The sequence below is a fragment of the Dermacentor albipictus genome, chromosome 1, assembly GCF_038994185.2.
Source record: "Dermacentor albipictus isolate Rhodes 1998 colony chromosome 1, USDA_Dalb.pri_finalv2, whole genome shotgun sequence".
NCBI lineage: Eukaryota > Metazoa > Arthropoda > Arachnida > Ixodida > Ixodidae > Dermacentor > Dermacentor albipictus.
In genome coordinates, this window is record NC_091821.1 from 316,843,675 (window position 1) to 316,862,673 (window position 18,999).

Genomic DNA, 18,999 nt, shown 5'->3' on the forward strand with positions numbered 1-18,999 from the left:
GTTGTTATCGAAAGCAGAGAAGATTAAATCAGCTAAATTGTTCCAAAAGTACCACAGTCCCCTTCCCAGTAATGAAGACAAATTGAGAAGTTGACAATAAATTGTTTTCTTTTTTTTTTGCAGAAAGCCAGTCATCACTCTAGATAAGTGTTTTTCCAGAATTTGACTGATTGCGGGTAAAATTGAAATCGGCCTGTAGCTGTCAACCTGTTTAAAAGAGCCGTTTCTTGCGTTATGGTTTAAAAACTGCAATTTTTAGCTTATCTGGAAGAAAACCGCGTTCAATGTCGCCGTTCAGCATAAATAAATGCATATTTTCTAGAACGGGAAAGTTACGTTGCAGCTCGTACATTGATATGCCATCTAAACCAGGTGGCTTCTTTTGTTTAAGGCTGAATAATATGCTGTGCAGATCGCAAGTAGTGATGAAAGGAAGTAATGCAGAGGACTCTGAACTAAGAATATTATCGGAACCATGAGTGTGAGCTGGCTGAGTAATCGACGATGCTTTGGCGAAGTGAACATTGAAATAAGTAACAGCAGATTCCAAATTATCGAAATGTTTGCCAAAAACGTCGCCTGATTGGGTTTTATGGCGACCGAATATTTGATTAATCGTCGACCACATTGTTCGAGGGTTCTGCCTATTTTCGTAAAATGATTTACTGTAATATGAGCGCTTCTCAGGCTGAAGTAACTCAGTTACCTTATCTCTATGAACCTTGTATAAATTCCTCAGAGCGTTGTTGTTAGGCTAGTTCTTATATTTTTCCCACTATTTATATTTCTCTTTTATCACCTTAAGAATCCTTGGTGTAAGCCAAGACAAGTTAGTATTGCGTTTTCTTTTAATTTTTATGGCTTTCCATGCCCTGTATTTAAATGTGCCAAGAACATTAACAAATTTAGTGTAAGCATTTTGTTCGGTTGCCCCTTCCATATGTGTATTCCAGTCAAAAGCATTAACCAAACTATCGAATTTGGCTGTGTCGAAGTTTGATACCTGGAACTGGTTGGATGATACTTTTTAAGGCATGGGCACATAAATATGGCAGCCCACAAAATAGTGGTCAGCCAGTTTGTGCTTGATTACAGCCGAATCAACGTGATGAAACGGGGCTCGAACGTTGATGTGACCGACGCATGACGTCGCATGCTTGTTTCCAAGGTATTCTTCTCTTGTACAAGAACAGATAGTCAGAAGAATCCCCGATTTAGCTAACACATTTATGTAATCGCAAACAATCGGGCGCGACAGTGATAAAGTGTTTATGTTAACATCGCCTGCCAGACAAAAGAGTGAGGTTGAAGGCAAAGACAGAGAAAACGCATCCAGTTCATGTAAAAAAACGTTTGCATTTTTGGAGGGTGGTCCATAAATTCTAAGTAGGGTCATATCTGTATGTCGCAAGGAAATATGCAATGCCACGCATTCGGCTGAGGTGGACCTTGATAGCACATCTCGCAAGGAAATATGCAACGCCAGGCATTCGGCTGAGGTGGACCTTGATAGCACAAATGACGTCACATATCGTTCATGTACAAAAGCCATTACAGCACCACCCCTACTGACGCGACGCGTTAGCGCGAAACTAGAATAATTGGGTAGTTTGAAAGAAGAAATGAGCTCTTCATGAATGTTAATTTCAGTTAGTACAAACGCATCAACGATAGCATCGGTATTTTGTGTGATGCCAAGGAATTCATTCCAGTGCCTACGGATATTGCGGATGTTAACGCGTAAAACCGCGAATGAACGTTTCCCTTGACTTGATAAACTGATGAAGTCGTTCAAGCTCTCACTATTATGAAATGCATTGTTCATTTTGTGATATCATAAGAATCCAACAAAGAATGACACCAAGGACAACATATGGGAAATTACTTGTGCCTAATAAATGAAGTAAAGAAACGATAATTAATAGAAATGAAAGTTGATCAAAAAACAACTTGCCGCAGGTGGGGAACGATCCCACAACCTTCACATTTCGCGTGCGATGCTCTACCAATTGAGCTACCGCGGCGCCGTTTCCCCGGCGGCTTGCACTACTGCTTGTTCTGCCACTACTGCTTGCTCGTGTTCGTGCTGCAGCCGCTACGTGTGTCTCTTGCATCCCTTCTTTTTGCGCTTCTGAATGTTCTTTCACTTCCACGTCCTTCCCTATCCTCTTCCAACTTGGGTCTAGGTCGTTTGCCTTCCTCACCCCAGGTACATTTCCCACAATCAAATCGTGAAAGAGGTCCTCCACACATCTAGCTGTGACCAGCCCTGTATAAAAGAGTGTCGATATTTGAATCCGTGCCTCTGGCAGATATTTAATAGACTTGTCTACAAATATTACTGGTTTAAAGTACCCGGTCATGCTTTCTGGTAGTACTAGACTCCTCCTTACTGACATGGTATTGGCTCCCGTGTCTCTCAAGACTGTAGATTTGTGTCCTTGTGCCTCGCCTTCCACTACAGGCATGTCCCGCTCTCTATGTCCCTCCTCTCTTCACCTCATTATGCATACCGTCTTACCCACGGATCCAGTCCTGCATTCGTCTGCCTTGTGACCTTTCTTTTGGCACAACTGGCAAACCACCTGGGTTTCGTGACGATTACATCTCACTCGGCAATTCACCGCCAAACGATCCAACCGGTTACATAGAAAAAATTGCTGGGGTCCCCTTTGTCTACTCATTTGCCCCTGGTTCTTCATCTTTCCTACTGCTGTCGTGTGCGCATCTTTGTCTGCCTTTCCCAAATTTCTCAATCATTGTGCCTCTACGAACTGGTCTATTTGTTCTGCCATCTGCTCCACAGTTTGTAGTTTTCTCTCTTTAACGAATATCGCCAAACTGCTGCTACACCTGGCAAGAAATCGTTCACCCACGACTTTGTCGCGAACCCCTTCATACGTTTTGTCCGTCTCAGACAGCTCTATCCACCTCTCGAAATAATTTGTTAAACGACATGCAAACTGCTTGTCTGTTTGTGAATCTTCAGGCTTACATGACAAACTTCTCCAGGAACCATTCTGCGGTCAACCTAAATCTTTGCAATAAAATTTTCTTCGCCTTGTTATAGTCTAATGACTCCTCTGCTGGCATACGCCCAAAGGCGCTCTGAGTCCCGCCCGCTAAACACAAGCTTAAAGCGTGAGCCCATGCACTCGCTCCTCTCCCAGCCTTGCCCGTCTGCTATCCTTTCATACCGATCCAGTCACGCATCCAGGTCATCCCTCCGCTCATCGAAAGGTGCCATCAATTTCCTAGGGCAAATCTGTCTTGGCCTGGAAGAAGGTGAGTCGGATGACGCCGATCCGGGTGTATACTCGTGCCAGTTACTATCTTCTCTCACGGTGCTATGGTACAGAGTTTCTTAGCTCACTGGTTCGGTAGTCTGGTCCCTGCGTTCTTCTTCGAATCCTCCGGAGATTGTATGGAGGGAGTCAACGATCGTAGTCGCTTCGTTCCCCATGGTTAGGCCAAGTGCCGTCGCGGGAATCCCCATCGACGAGGCGAGCGGCTGGCGCCGCCAGTTAGGGTTAGCGTCTCACCCGTGGTGACGAAACTTCCAAGAATCCCCCTGGGGTTCTCAGTGGTCGGATTTCCACGCGGGTGGTGTCGATACGATTCTTAGAACATTGGGAAGCTGGTGAAAGCGTTTCTGGGCGTTTTCCATTGAAAATGCCATCGAAAACTCACGAAACTGCGGAGCCCAATGCGAACCGGTGTTGACTCGACGCGATGCAGCGCGCGTTCTTCCAAGTCCAAGGTTCGTCCATCGGAGCGCACGACAGAAATCACCGAAACCACCGCAACGACTGACAACGCCGCTGGGCGCGGTGCTATATATAGACCCGCCACCGGCGCTGTCTGTCTCTGTGACCACGTGACTTTTTTAACCATATCAGTCGAAGGTTGGTCCATCAGAGCGCACGACACAACTCACCGAAATCACTACACCGACTGGCAGTAGGCCAGTGCCGTCAACGCCTTCGCAGAGGGAGGGGCAGTATGGGAACGCTGGCTTGATGAGCGGCACCGGAGTCAGCTGTGGAAAAAGATGCCTAACGCGCGAACAGTGGCATGATCGAGTCTTCTGACCACGTGATGTTTTGTACATCTCCGGCCACGGCACCGGATTTTCCGCTTCATGAGGCATAAAATGATTTCGTTGGCTGGTTGCCTTGCTTCCACATATTGCTCACAGCCAATGGAGGTATTAGGAATTGGAGCTGACTATAAGTGAGGGGGCCCTTCACTATAGCCGTAACACTGGTGACGCGGTAATGCAGCCGATCCAGAGCGTGTGTAATAGCGGACCTTTCCGTATGGAAAGAAGATCTGCGTTATTTAGGTGTGCCTCTCTCACACTATAGAAATAGCAACGCTCATTGGTCGGGATAAGTTGGCAAAATTCAACGTAAAGTGAATTCATGGTGAGGGCGGAATTTGTCGATGTTCATTCGTGCTGAAGTGTGCAACGTGTTCTTAGCTTCTCGTCTTATGTATGTGCTGCAAGTACTACACTGCTCAAGTACTGCACTGCAAGTACTACACTGCCTTCAGGCACTCCATCGCGTATTTGCAACATTTATTTGGATTTCGAGTTGTGAATCGATGCGACGCGACAATCTGTTCCTCCCCCTTGGACGTGGTGGTCTAGGATTAGTCCACCTCTTCGTCAGGCAAATTTTTTCTCGCCTGTTTTTCTTTCGAAACAGTGACGATCCGTTTTTGCGTGAAATGTTGCAACTCCGTTTAGTTCATTATGTTTCTAATGAAGTAGTGTCACCAAATGTCGAAGATGTCCCACAGGCTCCTTGGGGCTTTCTAAGGGAGGTTGTTGACACATTTCTTTTCTTGAAAGTTAGATTCAGCCTGGAGCACGTGTTCACTGCGAGTCAAAAACCAATTTCTGCGGCACTGGTGGACTCTATTTTCCCAGGTCCTTTGTATCGTACACCTTATTTAAGCCGACCTTATCAGGATGTACTTAAGCGCGTCCGAAAAATGTGTGTACGTCCTGGAGTAAAAATATTTTTCTTTAAATTACATTCGGAAACACTCCCTGTTAAAACTTGGTTAAATTCCAGGGGCTGCTTTGTGCCGTGGTCAACAAAATGTCGACTCTGTCCACGTGCCTAAACCATAGATCACTGTTTCATAGACTGTAGAGACGATGTATTCTTTTTTTTTTTTTACATCCTCCAACGGGCGCTTAAAAAGGACATTGACATGACTCCATATTCAATTAGGTTTCTACCGTTTGAGGTTACGGGTGGTCCTCCCTATGACATGTTCATAGTACTTGGTCTATAAAGCCTATGGAGAAGTAGACTGTGTGATCGCCATGCTGAAAGCCCGCGACCTACAAAATCCTTCTTTCGCGAAAGTGCTGCTTATGTAAGAAGTGTGTACGCTGCGCAGAAACCTCCGCCAGACCGGATGCACTTGTTGGATGCATGTGTGTGTTTGCCTGACTTTTAAGTGTGTAGTGTATATTTTGTAATATACCTTCAGTTTTGTTTTCCATGGAATTAAAAAAAATGGCTTCATGGTGCCATGTAAAATCGTTGGACTCATGATTGTTGGGCCCTGGGTTCGAATCGCGTCATGGCATTTTTTTTTTTTGGCGTTGCTGTGTTATCTTTCTTCTCGTTTGACTTCTGCTGTACTTGCTCTTTTCTCCTATGCTTCAACACCACGCCTGACACGGAGAGCTTCTGCCAAGAGGAGCGAAACCCGATGCTTAGCCCAGGAGGAGGGGAGTGGTGGCCTTGGGTAGACGCCGCTTGAGTGGTCGAAGACCAATGAATAATGACGCGTTATGTATTTACTGTGTGCCCCCAGTGAGACAGGCCCAACCGCTGACTAGCGAAACTGTGCACATAACATGCGATGAAATAAAATGGAGTCCTCTCACTTCAGCAACCGTACGGTGAGGGAGCCCGTCATAATAATGTATAGGCTATTATGACGGGCCCACTCACCGTAGTGAGTGCCATTAGGGATTACCTAATACCCCATATACCTCATACCCACTATGAAGGCCAGTATGCGGGATTGACCAGGTACCTGAAGGGGTTAGAAAGACAATTTCTCAAGTCTAAAAAGAACACTAATTAATTCTTTTTGATAAAATCAAACCAAAAGTTATATACCATAACGTTTTTTATAACTTAGCAAAAAAATTGTGGTAAATCGAATATAAATGTATTATATATAGGGAAGGCTCCCAAAGACACAATATGAGGAATGGAAAGGTTCAGTACGATACGGAGAAAAGGGCACATCTAAAACAGTTCTACTTAATGGCCAGAGACGGTGGCATAATAAGATCTTCGCATAATCACCGCATAATGGCACAAAGGGGAGGGCGCCAGACCAGCTCTTAACAAAAGCATTCGACAACGCAATTTAGTGAAAATGACTTCACCACTGAAAATTACAACCGCCACCCCCCTCCCCCCTCTACCCTTTGGCAGTGCACAGAGCGCCGAACAATGTAGGGACTGCTTATTGTGCTTAAACCTGGCCTCCCTACATTTCCACTCTTTGATCTCTCCCCGGATATCTTTTTTCTTCGGTTCTGGTCAGAGAAGTGAAAAAGCTCCGGTAGCTCGTCAGGCGTAAATCAATGACGGCGGCGTTCTACTGTTAATTACGAGGTTGCTTGTGTTCTCGGGCACTGCGTTTGCACAGAGATGGAGGCAGTAAGCAGGAACGCTTGCGCACCACTGCCTCAGATGGCTATAATTAATCAGAAGCCTTTCATTACGACATGTGTCATAGTTCCGAATTGCTTTAGAAGGTCAAATCACATTTAATCATCCGATTTAATCATCGAACCTGCAACTATATATATATATATATATATATATATATATATATATATATATTCGCGCATATCGTGTCTCTCCATGGCCATCGCGCGCCTCGCTTCCAACGAGCTTGCGACTAACCACCCTCTTGAAGAGGACGCCCAGGAGCCCGTATTATTCTTCCAGGGCCATCGACTTGCTGATGGCACTGCGTGAGGAGTTACTTTCGGAGTAGCCCGAAGGTGTCAGTGGCGTGGTACGCCTACAGGCTCTGGTATGCATGCAGGCATACCGGAGCCACTGCTCAACGCGTTAGTCCTCGCGGCCAACTCGCCGCTGGACTCAGCCGATTCTCCACCCTTACCCTTATCTTCTCGACTTTACTCACAGCAGCCCCAACCTAGAGAAAAACAAAAAGACTGAACGTAACAAACGCCCTCCTTCAATGTAGAGTTCTTCTGGAAGTTGCATGCATCATTCGAATAAAGAACTCACACACTTAAAGTTTTATTTTCTCGCAAAAAAGCCGACAAGAGTTTATCGCAACTTCGCACATTAACCTTCTAGCATAATGTTCACTGTGCAAAAGTATTCGTATCTATATGACGGAATAGCGTCATTCGTGGCCTGACGCAATTGTTGGGTAGCCTCTTCCAGATGTCGGGGACTTCTTCCAGGTGCGCTTTCACTGGAACGGCAAACAATCAATTACAGTCAGGTATGCATAAAACGTGTACAAACCATTCTGTAAATCTAAAAAAAAAGGAAAAAAGGAAAATCTAACGCTAGCTTAAGGTCTTGTCCTAGTACAAGAGACAGCAACATAGTGCTATTTTCATAGTAGGTCTAGAATATAAATAACAGATGATTGCACGTAGCCGCGGATGAGATCCGTTCTGATCTTCTGGCGGCAATAGTACCGTTTGTTATTGAAGCATCAAAAGCAAGAAATTCAGCTAGCTGGTATAGACCAGAACACGCTAGTCTCGCACCCAGACTAACCGAACGCATACTCTCGCACCCGGGTTGCCCGGTCGACCGGCGCTATTTTGTACTGGGCTGCCAAAGTGTGTTCGCCGGCGACCAGTAGACATGGCAAGCGCCAGCTCTAGGGCTCCAAAGTGCGGAAATGTGCCCGTTCACACGGATCCAAAGTAGAAGAAGTCATCTGGGCATCATTGCGTCGTGTTTGGATGCCAAAACAACCAGCGGAAAAGGAGCAGGTTGCTTAGCGCTGTTTGCGAAGAGCACAAGACACGTAGGGAATCGTGCCGGTGCGGTGTTTTCAGCCTGCGCCGATTTCCATCCGCAACGAAGAATGCCAAGCTGCGCCACCGGTGGATAGCTGCAGTGAATAGGAAGAACTACCAACCCAGTGAAAATGCACGAGTGAGTATTCGATCTGTGTATATTTTGGTGTCACGTTCAACTTTGGGCCCTACAAACGTAATACGCAGGTTTGCTCCGAGCACTTTCTGGGCAACAAGCCTACAGAGCAGAATCCCGCGCCGGTGCTTCGCCTTGGCTACAACAAAAAGGCAAGCCTTTTCATGTTTTCATTCAGGCAGAGCTCCCGACGGTTAAGCGGAACAGTTGAGTTTGCGGTTAGCGATACTTGCAGCTGGTGCACGGAATGACCATTAAGCGTGAACGACAAGTTGTAGGCCTTGCTGGTGAGCGTTATTAATGAAAGTAAACCGAAGTCTGCTCGTCACGTAGCATGCGTCCACAAAAACGTAAACGACGACTACTCGTCGCCGAAGGTGTTCTTGCAGCGCACCTACCTTTACGAGCTGGTGTTGCAGGTGTCATTCGTAACGAATTCATTTGAGCCTCCTGAGCTCTAAACTGCGTGCGGGCTGTTATGCGGGGCAAAGCGCAAAATATTTCCGTTCATATGGCGAGGAAAATAAGGTGCTTAATTATTCTTGTATTTTGTAACAAAATTTTGATCGTTCTCACTAGTTTTTTCTACTGTTTTCTTTTCTAAGGGAGCGCCAACAATCCGATGGCCTCGCACAAGCGAAACAGGTCTGGTACCAGGTAGCTGCAGTTGGTGGGGCTAATTTCTTGGGATGCAGGTGCGGTTGTTGTCTTGTACCAAAGGGGTCCTGATGATGCAGCTTTAAGTAGGGATGGTAATTTTACGTGCCCTGTCATGGTTTGTGCAACTGTACAACACCTGCATCTGTCATGCTCGCCCTGTTATAGGGCTTTGACTGCACATGTAGTTGAACATTATAACTACTGTAGTACCTCATTTTCCAATGAGTGCAGGTTTAGCATCATATGCTGCTTGTTCGAGTGCTGTAGGCTTTTGTTCTGAATGTTGTACTCTTAAGTGGTTGCACGATACAATTGGCCTGGTGTATTTTCTATTTCATTTTGAGAGGACTTTATATCTTCGCAAAAGTGATGGCATGGGAAAGAACTACAGCCCTTCTTACTATAACATATATTTTGTTTTCAGTGTGCAGGTGGTGAAGGGCAGGCGTCTGCTAACCAGGCAGTCAAACGACCTCGCCAGTTGGTTGCCAAGCGCGGCCAACCCAGTAGAGACCATTACAAACAAGACCAAACTGAAAGTGCAGATGACAGTGCTCTGCGTGCTTTAATAATATATGGCACCAACACAGTGCTGTAAATTCCTTCACAGGTTACGTGCCAAAAAGCTCACAGGTGTTTTAGCATATAGCGCGCGGTTTGTACAAACGTAATAGCGTACCAACCCGATGTATTCGCTTCTGCAGTCTGCACAGCACTCAGTGTGTCCATTGTGGACTTGCACGAGGTCTTGAAGTTTGATTGAATCCAGACAGCGAAAATGACAGGTTAGAAAAAACGTGAAACACGCCTTCCGCCCAGCTAAAAAGCCCAAGTTTCGCTTTCGCGCCGGGTCGCATCTCCCGGCGTGGCAGCCCAGGCCTGCTACTTCGCGGCGCTTGGGATAGATGGCGCGACCGGCGCTCATCAATATGGCGGCGCCCTTTGAATTCACGGTGTTCTGGTGTATACTTCAGATTCGCATAAGGCTCAGATAGAAAACGGGAAGAGTACTACTACTTGAAGAGCAGGCAAAAAATTTTCAATATTGAAAAGGTTGTATTGTTCGAACCAATGCCCGGTATTTACGAACATATCCAATTAAATATTTACGGTTACATTACCGAGAACATATTTTCATGAAAGTGTAAAATTTTGAAGAGCGTGACAGTGGCTGATTTCGAACACCACTTCCTCCCGATATGAACATCTTTGTCGCGTGTTCCACGATGTGCTTTACGGTTCCGTCGCGTTGGAACTAACACTTCATAGGGTAACTATTTGGCCAGAAACAAATGAAAAGGCAGAAAATACGAAATAGAAAATGCAGGGATAGGGAGCCCGCACGCTTCCTCATCCATCACAAGACGAAACCACAAGGCCTGTGCCAATATCCAATATTTTCGAATGTTCGATCAAATGTCATGCTATTCGGTATTCTATTTGGCTCCAGTTTAGGTCTTAGAAGTTTCCGAAGTATTCCAAACGAACGAATATACGTATATGTCTGCGTATAAGCAGCAATTCCAATTACCACACCCCGGAAAGAAGAGGGAGAGAAATATCCGCTCGATTTAGCCCGCGGAAATGCCTACGCACAACGCCCATAACTTTGTAAAACAGCTGCATTCGCGGATTCACGAATCGTCCCCATTGTACTCCGGTCAGCGGCTCTGTTCCCCAGCTCTTCGGTTGCGCTCATGGCGGAGAACTTTGCCCTAGAGATGGTTTCACGGCACTACGGCACTTGCTGACGTGAAACCACACCTCCAGGTGAAATGCGCGCTGCCATGAATTCACGCCATAAGTCGAAATTTCCGTCATGGTTGCTACAGCAAGACAAATAAGGACAAAAGGGATAGAAGGAATACGGTGCTGTGTTGTGTCCCCTTCTACTCCTTTTGTCCGCGTCTGTCGCGCTGTAGCTACCATGAAGCTTCACCAGCTCGCCCCATTTTCCATCTTTTTGAAGTTTGCCTTTAACCCGAATCCCGATTTCACTGCTATTTTTAACGCGACAGCGTTAAGGAGCTCGTGTCGCAGAAAAGCCGGTGTCGTCGGTGTCAGCGTCGGCGGCGTTGGCCGTGAGCGATAAATCCCAGCAGGCACTTCATGAATAAAAAACAACTTGCACGATGGGCTGGGTGGGAATCGAACCAGAGTCTCCGGAGTGTGAGACGGAGACTCTACCACTCAGCCACGAGTTCGATGCTTCAAAGCGGTACAAAAGCGCCTCTAGTGAATGCGGTGCTGCCTTAGAAACGCGCTGTTTCTAAGGCTCAGGCGTGCGTCGCTTGCTCAGGCGCACATTTCGTTGCCGCGCCGAACGCTGCGTTGCTGAACGCTCACCGCGTCCGATGCGGGGCGCGTAGTCGCTGCGCCGTAGCCCATTGTCTTACACCCCTTGGCGGGTCGACGGGAACGCTGTCGCGTTCCACTCTTGAAGGCGAAGCTTAAGCGTCCTCCAATTTTTTTATTTGGTGCGTGTTTACGCGCAAAAATATAGTAAATTCTAAAGCATGTATAATCGAGAGACTTGGTTTCGGTGTGCAAGTCACATTGCTATAGCTCATAGCAAGGACAAGGCAAAGACAATTCGTTCACAGTCGCCTACTGATTTCTGCACACGTTCGATTATTCAAACATATTATTCGTAGCGGCCATGCAGCTTTCCGAGAGCCGTACAGCCGCTGTGAATAGCTTTGCGTCGACGCGGCACTAAACTAACTTTGGTGGCCGGGCCGACACTCGGCAAAACACCACTGCTTAGGCCTAACAGCGAGGCAGGCGGACGCCCAACCGTCGCATGAAGTTTGCTGGTCATCGGCGATCGGACATCCCCCTCCCCCCTCCCCTTTAGGTCATGCGCGCAGGCTAGACTGAGAACCGCAAAAACCGCAAGCGTGCCTGCCAAGCTCGTCTGTGACGGAAAGCACCAAGCTGAATTTGCGCAGCATAACATAAACAACCGACGTCGCGCAGTCAATGTCGCACTTCACAACATCGCAAGGACACGCGGCGGGCGAACGCGAAACGTTTCCGCGGCCTCAACCATCACAAAAATGTTTAGTATGACGCACAACAGTGAGCAAACTTATGTGCTGCTGGGAGTTGTAAGAAATGCTGAACTTGCATTTTTGCATGAAACTATCTGAATCATGGCACATTGAAGATAATCTGACTCGAGAGATGAACCTGTTTTCTTTTTTGCGCAAGTAGAGAACCAATTTTTCTTAGGTTTGGCAACATCTGGCTCTTATGCCCTGTGTTTTATCCAAATTCCACCACTACTCGAACTATTCGCTTCGAAATTATTAGACACTAATTGCAATTCGCTTTGACTTCACTTTGAACCAGTGAATTGATATTCGCACAAACCTAGAAAGAGTACATCGAAAGTGTCTGGTAGTACAATGCAATGAAAGCGCGTACTTCCTGGAGAACAGCGGGACAAAGGAACATGCATGGTGCACCTCTTCACAGGTTGTCCAGTACATCCAGGCGGCTATTGCTGCCTCCGGTGTAGTTATTCATGGAGGCCGGCACTGCGTGGACGGAACGACAGGGCGCACTGTTACACCGGACATGAGGAGCGTCCATGGGCTGGTAAACATCTGTTACTGTCTGTACAGGGTGTCCCAACCACCATGCACCAAGATTTAAAGATATGCAAATGCCACGTAGTTCGACAGAACCAAGGAAATGTTGTTTGCCGTCGCTTGGAGATACTCAGATTGTTTTTTTTGCATTCCGCCTAATTACATAATTAGTCTTAACGAATTAATCACCTTCTCAAATGTAACGCTTAGGTGGAAAGTGTCAATGAGAAAAATTGTTGAGCAACATGAAAAACTCCCCATACAGCTTTCTGTTGCTCAATAAGTGCTATATGAAAGTGTTTTTCCGAGCGTGAAAGAAGCCCGCGAATACACGCAAAGTGCATCGAGCGGCCAGTGCGTGTACACCGTCGTGTCGACAAAAAATGTTCGTTTTCAGAGCTAGTGTAAAAGAGAGTCTTGTCTTGTAGGTTCATTAGCATAAGTGTCAAAACGTAGGATGGATGGCTCATTGTTCATCCTAGTGCGCTCGTCGCAAGTTTCAAATCGAGTGGTTGATGACCCATTGTTCTCGGCGCGGCGCTTGTTCGCCGCCGGTAGGTGGGGGGGGGGTGCGCTGTAGCAACTTTTTTCCTTTTAACATAGGTAAGACATTAGGCAATATAATAACAAGAACTTGGTGGCGCAACACACCACCCCGTTCCAAGGGGAACGCTCATAGCATCCATCCGTCCATTCGTGTCCGTTGTTACGATCGGCCTGCAGGGGTACTGATTTGCAAACCTTTCCCAGCCCGCTGCAGCTGTTTCGATCGAACTGCGGGGGTGGCGACGTTCGGAGAACCGACGACTTTCGGCCCGCTGCGACGAGTCGTTTTGGACAGCCAATGGCGCCAGCAAGTCTAGCCACGTTCGGCGGATTGAACATTGCTAGTTAATTCGATGTCGCCTTCACGGCCTACTTGGAGCAAGAGAACTCCTGGAAAAGGGTGTTTTGCGGTGCTTTCTCACGGGCCCCAGAAATCGTCACAGTCAATTGACCGACGCGGCGGCTAACTGGAATGAAGAGGCGCCAACTGGGGTCAAGCGTGACAACCAATGTCTACGAGGACCCTCTCCACTCGGTGTGTTCAGTGAAACCAAAGTGCGGAAGTGAGTGTCTGCGCCGTGCTCTCTGATGGGCTGCAGAAATTAAGCGTCTTTTTCCTCCTTTCATAATCACCATATATAAGTAGTGAGTGTGTGAACTCTCCCCCTCAAAGGCGGGTCAACTACGACCACGCCGACTTTGGACGCTCCCATTGGACGAAGGTTTAACGCCAGTTTTCTCTCAACTAGGAATCTAGGAAGGACCGAGGGTTTTTAAGCAGCCGTTTTCGGCTGCTCTGTGTGCTTCACTTTTTAGTCTTGCTAGACTGATGAAATGTATCTCCTGTCTTCATGTAAATGTTGTACATAAAATCCGTATTCCTCGTTCTCGATGAGAACAAGTCCCTCCCTTCAACAACGTCCTTAGCGTAGATGAGTCGGACGACGGCATGGGCCAGCTACCACCTATTTCATGCCCGACCCCAACTCTTACACCGTGTAAAGGCCCTAATGAACGTACATGTATGCATCGTCCAATGTGTGTTCGTCTATAGAGCGACGTCAGTGTGGGCTAGTGACCTTACCGCCAGTTGTTGAGTGATTCCATGGGCGGACACGTATCGCGCGCACGGAATAGGAGCAACTTGTCCTTCTAGAATGACGACGAGAGCGACAGCGAGCACGGGCGCGCCGGCGGCGGGAAGCCGCTAAGGTCGATCGTGCGTCCGCCGATGAGCCTGGCCCATCGTGTGTGCCGACCGACGAAGACCCGCAGCGTGCCCGTCTAGAACAGCGGCCTGAGCAGATGGTCAGCGCCCGCGCGGGACGCCGCTAAGGCCCGTCGTGGCAATGCCCTACCTGGCAGCGACGATACGCAGCGTGCCCGTGCCGTGCGGGCACGCGAAGAGAACCGGGAACGTGAGCGCCGGCGGCGGCAAGGCAGCACCGGCGAGGCGCGGGCTTAAATTGCATATATACAGCATGTCCCACGTGCCAAACATTAAAAATATGCAAACGCCACGTAGCTGGACAGAGCCAAGGTAGCGTTGTTTGCCGTCGCGTGGAGATACTCTGATTATTTTTTTTTCATTCCGCTTAATTGGATAATTATTCTTAATTAATCAATCAACTTCTCATATATTATATTTAGAGGGAAAGTGTCAATGAGAAATTTGTAAGATAACATGAAAAACTGTCTATACAGCTTTCTGTTGCTCAATACGTTCTGCATAAAAATGCTTTTCCGAGCGTGAAAGAAGCCCGCGAATACACGCTAAGTACCTCGAGCGGCCGGTCACACGGCGATATTGCGTGTATCCGCGGGATACTTTCACGCTCGGAAAAACACTTTTATGTAGCACGATTTGAGCCACAGAAAACTGTACGGGGAGTTTTTCATGTTGCTCTAGAATTTTCTCATTGACACTTTTCATCTAATTGGTATTTGAGAAGTTGATTCATTAATGAATACTAATTATCTAATGAAGCGGAATGAAAAATATAACCTGAGTACCTCCAAACGACGGCAAACAAGATTACCTTGGTTCTGTCTAGCTACGTGGCATTTGCATATGTTTAATGTTTGGCTCAAGTTACGTGGGAGGGCGAGGTAAAGTTATGTGCTACCCAGCGTAGGGTAGCAAACCGGATCTTCCCCTCTGGTTAACCTCCCTGCCTTCTCTTTCTCTCTCTCTCTCTGAAGGAACGTGCGACGCCTATATAGTGATACATATACTATATAAGGTCGTCATTTTAGAAGAACACAACAGCTTCACTGATCGTCCTTCTTCAGAGTGGAAGAGTCGATGTTGGGTTCTTTTTTTCTTTTTTTTTGCTCTTCAAAATTTTTTAATTACCTGAGGATAAGGGGTTGCTGAATGTAGAACGTGAATGGGTGGGCAAAGCAACTACAAAGCGCATTACGAAAACAGGCAATGTGTCATCGCAGTAATACGCAACAAAATTTGAGCAAGTAGTTGTTGCGGAGTAAGCACGACAGGCTACGTAACACAGTTTGTCTTTGCCTGCTTGACGCAATTGATTGACACGTTCAACAACGGCGTCTGTAAAAGGTCCAAACAGAACTTATCTGGCTATATTATTCACTGCCAACTGCTGACCTGAATATATAATGTAAGGCGATGATATCTTGTCCGTGTTTAAAAGTATTTGTTTTAAATGCAGATGTCGGAATCGTCCAGGGCGGTTTTAACACCGCGCTGAGAGAGTTCGGGGATGTTCGAAGTTCGCCGCGCTTTCCTAAAAGCCTCCCAAGTAATGCGGCGAAGCAGATTTCACCTTCGTTCAGGATCTCCGGAGCCTCCGCGAAGACGAGGAACTGCTGGGCTCCGCTGTGGGCAACCCTGCGAACTGCCAGCAGGCATATACACTCAGTGAAGAACGGCATCTGTACCGAGAAACGTAATTTCACTTGACGGTTGAGAAACGTATGCCTTGGTTTCAGATGTGTTGCGCACTTGCATAATTGAGTGTTCCTGCCAAAGTTGACTTCTCCGCAATCGGAAGCGCAGAACGGTAACGCCCCCCGCTTAATAAGCGAGTACCTGCGTTTCACAGTCCCGATCGAACGGAATATTCCGATTTGGGTTCCATATAGAAGCTGCACCTTCTGTATGTCCGAGGCCGGCGTTCAGCGGAAATCCAGCAGGAATCGAGCGCGCGCAGCGCGGTGCACGCGCCACCGTGTTGAACGTGCGCGGTGATTCCGGCGTCGCAGGGATAGTGTTGCCACACATGGGGCGCAGAGGCAGTGGAGAAAAAGAGCGAATGAAAAACGTACTCACTGTTGCGGCCGGGAACACGGCATTTGCAGCTTTGAGAGCTACAAAGGACATATATATCGAAACGAAGACGACGTAACGAAATGAAACAAAACATTAGAACAAAATTACAGCGCGCGGCTCAAGAACCCCCATCTTTCTTGCGTTCTGCAGTTCATAAAGCTGTCACTCGCCGCAGTGCATGGGCAATGGTGACGTGCTGCTGAGCAAGAGCTTGCGGACTTGATTCATGGCCACGGTTGTCAGATTCCAAAATACGCTCACCTAACGAGACTTCGGTGCGTGTCAAAGAACGAAAGTAATCCCTCAGCCCTCCACTACAGCGTGCCTTACAATGCAAGTGCAGCTTTGGGATGTAAAACCGCATGAATTCAGTTTGGTGAATTTGACTTATGGTGAACCAGCTCGAAGCTCCACAACGCATATCAATATCCCGACATCAGCTAACCACCTGCCGCAGTAGCCTGTGACGTTGCGCTGTGGAGAACGAAGTCGCGGGTTCGATACCCGCGGCGGCCGCTCTGATAGGAGCGCAATGCAAGAACGCTCGCGTACCGTACTTTGCGTGCACGTTAAGGAACCCATGCTGGTGGCCAAATTATTCCGGAGTCCCCCGCTACTGCGTGCCTCATAATTAGATCGTGGTTAATTAAGGTCAGCTAACCTTTCTGGGCGGCGATCTTGTTGAAGAAGGACACCACGGAGACACCGCCTTCGTCTAAACTCCCATTGCCTCCCAATGCTTCGGTAGCTGTTAGACAGTCACAGAAGAGAAAAAAAGAGAAGAGGCTCCAACTTCATGTTTCATTTTAACTACGTAAGACACGCAAACACACGCACACACACACGCACGCACGCACACACACACACGCACACACACGCACACACACGCACACACACGCACGCACGCGCGCGCACACACACCACACACGCACGCATGCACACACGCATGCACGCACGCACATACAGAAGCATACCATACGTTCCTAACATACGTATGTTGGGAATTTTCCGCGTCACCATGCAAAGGTGTGTGTGCGTGTGTCAGCACAACTTCAGTGTGTAATTGCATGCAAGAAGGGTTACTTGAAGAGTAGGTCAATCGTTCACTGTTTCCTCTGTGGGGGCAAATCTCACGATCTTTTGCTTTTTCTTGCGCGTATACGCGAGGACACTGCCGCCCTATAAATCGATATATTGAGAAAGGGGTATGCTTATAAGTTCTGTTGTAATTCTAGCGCTTTTACAGTATGTCTGTGTGTGTGTTTGTTTTCCTTGTACTGCCTGTCACAGAGGAGCGCCTTGGCATCGCGAGAGCACGCGGATGTATACTTGCTTGACCCAGCGCCAGCGGTGGTGCCCTCCGTCGGCTCGCTGTCCTCGGCTGCAACAAAGACGAGACATGCCGAAGAACGTTCGTCGTCACTTACAGGCTTTGCGAATGCAGTTTTAAAATTAGTCGTTCATATCGATCACTTTATGTGCCGTACCGAGAGATGATTCATTCGCTGAGAAAATTACAATTAAGTGGTATATCTTTTCAAAGATATCAGAATGCCCGAGGAAACGCGAATTCATGCTGCGACAGGATTTTGCGTTTCGAGTTTACTGCAAGGAAGCATCGCCCTGGGGCCTCAGTTGAGGGAACGGAATTATTGCAAGGGAGGGGGGTAACTGCTTCGCTGGCTAACTCCAAAGTGCCTAACTCCAATACCGCTTATTAGCGGCGAGAATTTAGAGTTGCGCCCTCTTGCGAGTGACGTCACGGCCAGGACGCCGCTCGCTGCGGTTTGCTCGGCTGCCGCACGCGCTCGTTCCCATCGTGTATGCTTGGGCTATGGGTGGCTCGAACCGTGCTTATTGAAGGATATGTGTGCTTCTTTCTCCTGCCATGCCTGAACCACACTTCCTTCTCCTAAAGCGGGTGAGTCAATAAAATTTGCGGCCTGGATATCGCAAGCTATGTAGCGTTGGCTGGCATTGCAATGGATATATGCGCCGTGTCTGTCCATAAATTTTGCGTAAAAGGAATGTCTGCAAATTCAACACGCGAAGTTGTGTATGATGCTTCGATAAACACTTAACATTGCCTTAGTACTTAGCTATGGGAGACATAGCATTTTACATGGAAGAAAAATCTTGATAATTGGCGTCAGCATGTTATCCATGTTAGACACTGCGCAGCGAAACTGTCATCATGATTCTTGATACGCTGGTTAGTTGTTCTAGTGAAATATAGCCATTTATTAATGCGTAGAAGAAAGAGTTGTGCACGCATTCCTTATGAAAAAGTTTGGTGCCACGTTCACCCCTCTCTGAAACAGGCCTCCAAAAACGAATTGGTCATGGCTGCTAACACTACGGCGCGTCATGCAGAGTATTTACGTAGTTAATTCACAAATGCCATAGTAGCAATCATCTGAGAGAAATGTTTCGTTGTTAAGATCGAGAGCCAATCAATTGCAAGCGATGAAATGTTTCATGGTGGTCCTCAGTAGCCTTTATCGACAATATGGCACCCCCCTGATCACGCAACGGTAGCAACCGGCTGTCGGTATGGCGAGGCACGCTTTGTTCGCGAAACCCATCGGTTCACAACAACTTCGACTTGAAACCATAAAGCATTTTTTTTACAACGCCAATTGGAATGGCTAAAGTATTTTCGAGCTACCACAGCGCAGCTTAGTTTGCCTAGAAA

At 47.4% G+C, this 18,999-nt stretch overlaps 1 protein-coding gene and 1 long non-coding RNA gene across 6 annotated transcripts in view; one reads left to right on the forward strand and one right to left on the reverse strand.

Annotated features, from left to right (window-relative positions):
- Positions 1-7,295: 7,295 nt before the first annotated feature.
- The window catches only part of LOC135904203 (uncharacterized), a 43,473-nt gene continuing 31,769 nt past the window's right edge, over positions 7,296-18,999 (reverse strand). For 4 of the 5 annotated variants that reach the window (XM_065434852.1, XM_065434846.1, XM_065434861.1 and 1 more), the window contains exons 4-8: positions 17,638-17,685; positions 16,966-17,052; positions 15,799-15,870; positions 12,288-12,400; positions 7,296-7,500 (exon numbers count right to left, since the gene is read on the reverse strand). In XM_065434852.1, coding sequence (XP_065290924.1) covers positions 12,333-12,400; positions 15,799-15,870; positions 16,966-17,052; positions 17,638-17,685 — 275 coding nt within the window. In that variant the 3' untranslated portion in view covers positions 7,296-7,500; positions 12,288-12,332. The remainder of the gene's footprint in view (positions 7,501-12,287; positions 12,401-15,798; positions 15,871-16,965; positions 17,053-17,637; positions 17,686-18,999) is intronic. The other variant, XM_065434868.1, reaches the window with a different exon arrangement.
- Positions 7,514-9,402, forward strand: LOC135904263 (uncharacterized). The gene is made up of 2 exons (XR_010565073.2): positions 7,514-8,201; positions 8,270-9,402. It is a non-coding gene; the product is annotated as an uncharacterized lncRNA (long non-coding RNA).